Source organism: Chlorocebus sabaeus, chromosome 22 (assembly GCF_047675955.1).
Source record: "Chlorocebus sabaeus isolate Y175 chromosome 22, mChlSab1.0.hap1, whole genome shotgun sequence".
NCBI classification, from domain to species: domain Eukaryota; kingdom Metazoa; phylum Chordata; class Mammalia; order Primates; family Cercopithecidae; genus Chlorocebus; species Chlorocebus sabaeus.
Genome location: NC_132925.1, coordinates 18,256,805 through 18,265,042, shown reverse-complemented (window position 1 = coordinate 18,265,042; position 8,238 = coordinate 18,256,805). Strand labels below are relative to the sequence as shown.

At 34.9% G+C, this 8,238-nt stretch overlaps 1 protein-coding gene across 1 annotated transcript; it reads right to left on the bottom strand.

Annotated features, from left to right (window-relative positions):
- Positions 1–3,122: 3,122 nt before the first annotated feature.
- LOC103228483 (olfactory receptor 5H8) lies at positions 3,123–4,058 on the bottom strand. Its single transcript, XM_007986104.3, has one exon. It carries the CDS (start codon positions 4,050–4,052, stop codon positions 3,123–3,125), a length of 930 nt encoding a protein of 309 aa, XP_007984295.3. The 5' UTR covers positions 4,053–4,058.
- Between the last annotated feature and the right edge of the window lie 4,180 nt (positions 4,059–8,238).

The following is an 8,238-nucleotide window of genomic DNA, read 5'->3' as shown; positions in this document are numbered from 1 at the left end:
CAGAGGTTATATGCAAAATGCTATGCCATTTGATATTAGGGACTTGAGCACCCATAAATTTTTGTATCTCAGGGCAGTGCTAGATCCTCCACAGATGCAGAAAACCCAGGGATACAGAAGGATGACTGTATATACACACTTATTTATTTAGATTCTATATTTATGTATTTTATGTGTACGTGTATCTACGTGTATATCATAAAATCTGTACATACAAATTAACAATTAAACATGGATAGTTACATGCAGTCATGCATCGCTTCATGATGGGAATACATTCTGAGAAATTTGTCATTTTGATTACATCCTATAGTGTTCTTGCAAGAAGTAAGTGATTTTGTCATTGTGAAAGCATGCTAGAGTGTACTTACAAAAAATCTAGATGGTATAGTCCACACACCTAGACTATATGGTGTCACATGTTGCTCTGGGCTACAAACCTGCACATCATGTTACTATACTGAATACAGTAGGAAACTGTAATACAATGGTTTGTATGTCTAAATATATCCACACATAGAAAAGGTAGAGTAAAAAAAGACATAAAATTTAAAAATTGTACAATTTACCATAAATGGAGCTTGCAGGATTGGAAGTAGTTCTGGGTAGGTCAGTGAGTAAGTGATGAGTTAATGTGAAGACCTAGGACATTTCCGTCCACCACTGTGGACTTTACTTTATAAACACTGTACATGTAGGCTACCTTAAATTTAGTTCAAAGTTTTCTCTTTCTTCAAAATTAAATTAACTGAGCTTACTGTAATGTTTTTACTTTATAAACTTTTAAACTTTTTAAAACTTTTTGACTTCTTTGTAATAATACTAAGCTTAAAAGGCAAACATGTTGTTCAGCTATACAGCAATATTTTTCTTTATATTCTATTCTATAAGCTTTTTTCTATTTTTAGAATTTTTATTTAATTTTTAATTTTTAAAACGTTTTATTAAAAGCTAAGACACAAACACACACATTAGCTTAGGCCTAGTTAGGGTCGAGATCATGAATATCACTGTCTTCCACCTCCACATCTTGTGCCGCTGGAAGGTCTTTAGGGTAAATAACATGTACGTAGCTCTCATCTCCTATGACAATGATGCCTTTTTCTGGAATATATCCTGAAGGACCTGCCTGAGACTGTTTTATAGTTAACTTTTTTATATAATCAGAAGGTGTATACTCTAAAATAATTATTAACAGTATAATAAATATATAAACCACTAACACAGTTGCTTATTGTCACTATCAAGTATTATGGATGGTACATAAATATATGAGCTATACTTTTATATGACTGATAGTGTAGTAGATTTGTATACAACAACATCACCACAAACACATGAGTAATGTGTTGTACTGTGACATAATGATGGCTATGATGTCACTAGGTGATAGGAATTTTTCAGCTCCATTGTAATCTTATGGCACCACCACCCCATATGCAATCAAAATGTCATTATACAGTACACAACTATATTCAGTTCTAGGAACATATACCTTATATGCATGTAATCTGGTAGCAATGACAATCCATTAAAGGTTATTGAAGAGGGATATGATTCAATGAGAGTCTTGTTTATGAAAAATTGTCTGGCTGCAGTGCTTGGAAGGTAAGACAGTAACCGCCAGATGAAAAAGATAAGAAACTTGAGTTTTGCAAAACACACAGCTGAGTATGTTTTGGGGTGGAGACCTGAGTGGTACCAGCATGAACTCACAGAATTTCAAGTGTGGAGGGGATAAAGGCAAGGATGACCTGAAGATGAATCTCTCATTATATTTAAAGAGCATTGAATTTGAGGAAAGGTATCAAGGACTTTTCAGCAACAGAATATTCAAACACTTGTTCATTTTCAGGTCTTTTCTATCACCCTCTGTGCAGTATGACATAATACATAATAATTTTATCTGTACTTTTTTTCCTGAAACAGTGTCTCACTCTGTTGCCCAGGAATGCAGTGGCATGATCATAGCTCACTGCAGCCTCCACCTTCTGGACTCAAGGGATCTTCCTGCCTCAGCCTCCCAAGTTGCTGAGACCACAGGTGTACACAACCATGCCTGGCTAGTTTTTAATTTTTTTTAGAGATGGGGTCTTGCTATGTTGCCCAGGCTGGCCTAGTTGTACTTTTGTAGTATAAAGTTCTCATCATTTAGTCCCCACTTGTAAGTGAGAACACGTGTTACTTGTTTTTCTCTTTCTGTGTTAGTTTGCTAAGGATAATGGCCTCCAGCACCATCCAAGTCCCTGCAAATGCATAAAGTCACTCATTGACAAGGGAACATTACAATAACCTATAAATATCACCGATTTCTTGATCTTACAAGCTTCCTTTTTTTTTAATTCAGGGAAAATTAAGACCATTCAATTCTTATTCTGCCACTTCTATTTTATCTATTTCTCTGCACTCATCTCAACTTAATTATTTAGTCTAATACGTTAGCACTCCAAATTAGTAAAAGTTTTCAGATTGGCAACAAACATATAAACACAGTTGGAAAGGTTCTTAGAAGGCATCACAAACACAGAGAGGCAACTGCCTCTCCTCACTCACAGAAGCACACTGAACTAAGAGAATCCTCTCATGGTTTCCTATTTCTGTTCATTTCCATCTATAATATGTGAATTGAGTCTCTACAAGAAAAGAAATTAACCATTTCTCAATACACTTCGTGATGGTTAGCTGAATTCGTGAGATTTGCTTGGGTTCATGCAAACACAAACTTGTTCTATGGAGGAAGTGTGCTATGAATCTCCAGTTTATAAACCTGTATTAGTAACAAAGACATCATACTCAAGTTGTTACTAGAGGATCTACTATTGTAGCACTTGATCCATTTATAAAGCCACATTGAAGAGCAAGAAACATGTAAAATGCTTTTATTTTTTTCTGCTCTAATTATTCTAGTATGTCATGAACAGTTGACAAAATTTTCTTGTATGCTTTTCAATAATATATACAAATATCTTAAGGAATTTATTAGATACTAATGACTTGAGTCATTAAAAAGTTAGGACAATTGTAATTGCAAAAAACTTTAAACATACACTAACATATACTGACATCTAGCCTGCATGATTATGTGACTTTAAATAGAAAGAGAATACATTCCAGTATGAGATCTAAACACTTCCTTTTAATGTTTTTGCCAGTGAATTTATGACTTGCTTATTTCTCAGGCTGTAGATAATGGGATTTAAGAAAGGAATGATGACAGTGTAAAATAGAGACTCCACCATATCTTGATCATCTGCTTGTGGAGATGCAGGGCCCACATACATGAAGAGAAGGGGGCCATAATATAAACAGACAGATAAGAGATGGGCTCCACAGGTAGAAAAGGCTTTCCTTATGCCTTTGATTGACTTTTTTTTTAAGATTGTAAAGAGGACAAATGCATAAGAGACAAGAACAGTCAAAATAGTGAATACCTGTATTGAACCAGACAAAATAAAAAGCATTAAAAAATTAATAGAAGGGTCAGTACAGGAAATTGTTAACAATGGGATAATGTCACAGTAAAAGTGATGTATTATGTTAGAATTACAGAAGGTTAATCTGAATAAAATGCCTTCATGAATTAAGGCATGAAGAAAGCCACCTACAAATGATAAGACTAATAGCCGGATGCACAGTCCATTGGTCATAATCACTGGATAAAGTAGAGGTTTGCATATGGCTACATAGCGATCATACGCCATTGTTGCCAAGAGAAAACATTCTGTGGTTGCACTGATTACAAAGGAAAAAAATTGTATCTTGCATTCAGAGAGAGAAATCGTCATACTCTTAGTGAAGAAGCTGATCAGCATCTTAGGGGTCACTGAGGATGATAACCAAGCATCCACAAAGGCTAAGCTCCCAAGGAATAAGTACATTGGAATGTGAAGGTGTGAGTCTTTCCAGATGACAGCAATCAGACCAAGATTTCCCATGATGGTGATGAGATATATTATCAAGAATGCCAGGAATAGGGGTATTTTCCACTCTGATTGATAGGTAAGTCCTGTGAGAAGAAACTTTGTCAGCAATGTTGCATTTTCCTCATCCATGTCCTCATTGGATGTACCCAGAATGAACTGAAATAAACATAAGAAGAATATTCAATAAGGATTTATAAAGTGAATACTAGAGGAGAGGAGTTAAAATAAAATGATACGCTCATCAGAATGTCCTCTTCGTGTATTTATTACACTGTGCTGATGAAAACCATAGTAGGGGAATTGAAGAGGTGGAAAAATGCAATTATTTGAGTTTATAGAATGTGCATGAATAAACATATTTCAGCAAAAAGAGAGGCATTCTATGGATGTGATTAATTTATGTGGACACTGGAGTATGGTACAAAATTTCTGTGTCTGAGACATGGATACAAGGTCAAAGGAAAAGATCTTTGTAAGGTCAGAAACACAAAATGAGTTAAAAGCCATGTGAAGGACTTTGAACTGTATTCTTCAGGAAATAGTCATGAATTTAAAATTTTAAGACAGATGGTGGCATGTAAGATGTATTTTAAGTTAAATAATTGATGTTATAGAAAATAGGCTGCAAGGAAGGGAACCTGCAGTCAGAGATACTAATCAGGAAACTGTTTCTGTTGCAAAGGAATCCCAAGCCAGATTACATATCAGAATTGTCTGGGGGAACTTTCTTACCCAAATTTTGAATATGAGGGATTACTATTAAATTCTGTAGTTCAAGAATGAAGTCTAGGAATATGTATTTTTAAGAAAATGCTGTTCATGTGATTCAAATGAATGCAAAGTACTTCATGTGTGATAAGGAAGTGATGAGGAAGACAAAGACATAGATTGAAAAGAATTCAGAATGTAGAGTCAACAGGGCTCCATATCATATTAGATGGGAAGAGGGTAGTCACTGAAATTAAGAAGAGTCATTTGGTGGTTCGAAATGAGATTGAGAACTCAAGTTCGTTGGCAGATATGGGGAAGGAGCATTCTTTGAACATCCAGGTGAGATGTACTTAGAGATGTGACTTTACTAGAACTTAATAAAAATAATGATATGAGAGGCATTGGGGGTGGTTTAAGGCATAGTTACAGATGTCCTATGCATTGGAGAGTGTATCAAACATAAAAGAAGAACAGAGAGGGAATACAATTAAAATTATGTTAAACAGGTTATAAAGCATATCCACTTTACGGGTCATTTATTAGATGGCCAGCCCCTGGTCCTCTTTTCTACCACATTAATCTTGGTGGCCGAGAGAGAATACTACCCATTCTAGAGTTAGAAACTTACTTTTCCATCCTTCTTGCACCTAGAATGAGGCTACTTGACTAGGTTTGGCCAGCCAAACCCACCAACATAGATTTGGAATTTGGAAGGTGGAAAACAAAAGAACAGTGATCAAAGAGAACTTTTGATGCAAAAGCAGCAATATCAAGACCCTTACAAAAGCATCCACACACAACAATGGAACTGACAGTGTGAGCTGTGGCATTTGAAATTTCAACCATGACAGTGGGAGGTTTTGTTGAGCTAGTGTTGGGACATGATTTGGGCTGTTGACTGGCTGTCTTACTTCATTTGGTTCCTGCCCATTTTTACAGCTCATTCTTCCAACTTTCCTGGCATTTCTCTTTTAGATAGCTTTCCATTCAATAAACTCATTGCCCAATGCAACCAAGAGTCCTGGCTCAAACAAAGAGATAAGGGTGATATCAGAAAAAAATATTGAGCAGAGTGATCAAATAAGCAGGAGGGAAACTGGAGAGTTGAATATTGTAGACATAAAGAGAGGAAATATACTCAAGAAGGACAAAGTACAGGGCAAAATGCCAAAAGAAATGCTCTGGTTGGACTAAATATGAAGAGAGATCACTGATTGTGGAAATTAGAGATTTTTAGTGGCTTCAGTGAAAGCAGTTTGCATTTGCTGATAGAATTAAAGCCAGAAAAAAATAAGAAGTGAATGGGAAACAAATAGCACAACAGTGAGGTGAACGAACTACAGCTCTCCAAGTAACGCAAACAACTTTTGCCATTTGCCTACTGTTGGAGAAATGTAAATAAGTTAGTCCAACCATTGTTGAAGACATAGTGGTGATTCCTCAAAAACCTAAAGACAGAAATACCATTTGACCTAACAATCCCATTACTGGGTATATACCCAAAGGAATATAAATTATTCTACTATAAAGACACATGCATATGTATGTTCACTGCAGCATTGTTCACAATATCAAAGACATGGAATCAATGATGGAATCCAGCCCATCAATGATAGACTAGATAAAGAAAATATGATACATATATATGATGGAATACTATGCAGCCATGAAAAAGAAGGAGATCATGTCCTTTGCAGTGACATGGATGGAAATGGAGGCCATTATCCTTAGTAAACTAACACAGGAACCAAAAACCAAATACTGCGTATTCTCACATATAAGTGGGAGCTAATTCGTGAGAACACATGGACACATAGAGGGGAACAACACACACTGTGGCCTGTTGGAGGGTGGAGGGTTGGAAGAGGGAGAGGATCTGGAAAAATATAATAACTAATGGGTACTAGGCTTAATACTTGGGCAATGAAATAATCTCTACAACAAACCCAAATGACACAAATTTACCTATGTAACGAACCTGCACATGTACCCCTGAACTTAAAAATAGACGTTTTCTGTAAGCCTTTTTAATAAAAGTTTTCAAAAGTAGGAAGAAAGGAAGGCAGGGAGAGGAGGAAAGGAAGCAGAGAAGTGGAAAAGAAAATCTGGGTAGTGAAAAGAAAATAAAAGAGAGAACAGTAGAGAACAAAAAAGGCATATATGAATGAATGTAGAAAAGAGAAGCAGAAAAGATACCGGAAAGCTGAGTGTTGGAAAGCCAAATAATAGGAAGAGAGGAAGTATCAGAGAAAGACAGAGGATTGGGGGTAAATAGATGTTTTAACCCTAAAGTTCATTAAAAGATGTGAATTAGATGTGAATTCTAGGAAACTTTTCTTTACTGTTACTCAAAATTCGAACTTTAGTTTCCTATGGACTTTTTGTATGAAAACAAGATCCAATTTTAAATTTTACTTACAAACTTTGTGTTGTTCATAGATACACTAGCACTGTCTAAAAGTTCTTTCCATATATAAGTTACTTTGTCTTTGTTATTCTAGTGGTTAGAACTGACTTTAGGAATTCTGCTGCCTTTACTTGAGATCTCTTTCTTCTCCAACAATTTTTTTGTAGCAAGATAATATTGAGCCAAGAGTGCAACCTGAAACAGGTTATATACATAGCCAACAACAATAATTTCAGATGTATTTTAATTTGGAATTAATTAAATTAAATTGGGCTCTGTTCATGCAATCTCAATAGAAAAATAATTGAAAATCTCAGGTTCCATTTGTGTGTGTATACTTTTTAAGTCATAAATGTGGAAAAAGCATTGGAGGGACATTTTTCTGCATATATATAAATATAAATACTCAATGAAATTATTTTCAAAAGTGGGTAAAAAGCTAAGTATTTAAGTGACACCTTAAAAGTTTTAATCATAATATGTATTTAATTAAACAATAGATTATTTTATCAGAATCAATGAAACGATATCTTGTATAGTGATCATTATAATTGATTCTTTAAACTCAGTTTTAAGTTGTTCTGGTTCACCAAAACTTACCTTATAAAGTCACTATAGTGAGGTTAACAAGGTAATAAAACATCATTGAAGGGAGCAAATCAGTATTACAGTTATTTTGCTTGTTCAGGCTTTATTATTATTTTTATTTTCTAACTACTAGAGAAGTAGGGAACAGACTTTAATGGTAAAAATAATGTATGCAGATAATTCACTAATACTTTCCGTATCTGCCTATTCTAACATCTTGTAAACCTAATCTTAAATTATTATCAAACAAATTTTAAACTTTCTACCCAAAGAATAATAAATACTATAGAAAACATTTTACTCTTACCCATATCTTGGAAGAAACTGTGAAGATCCTTTAAAAGTGTTAGGTTTTCTAAAGTAGAAATAAACACAATTATAGCACTAAAATGACAAAAACATAGGTAGCAATCCTGGCACATTGATTCATTTCAGAGGCTTCATTTCCTAAGTTGAAGAAACATGTGTATAAATTTTCCTTGAACACCAGAGTCAACTAATTGTACAACTGTGCACTTTTACCAAAACAGGAAAAAGTGGAGAACCGAAAATTGCCCCAAGAGAGCTTGAGGATCCCCTTAAGGACAAAGTTAGCAGTTCTACTGGGCA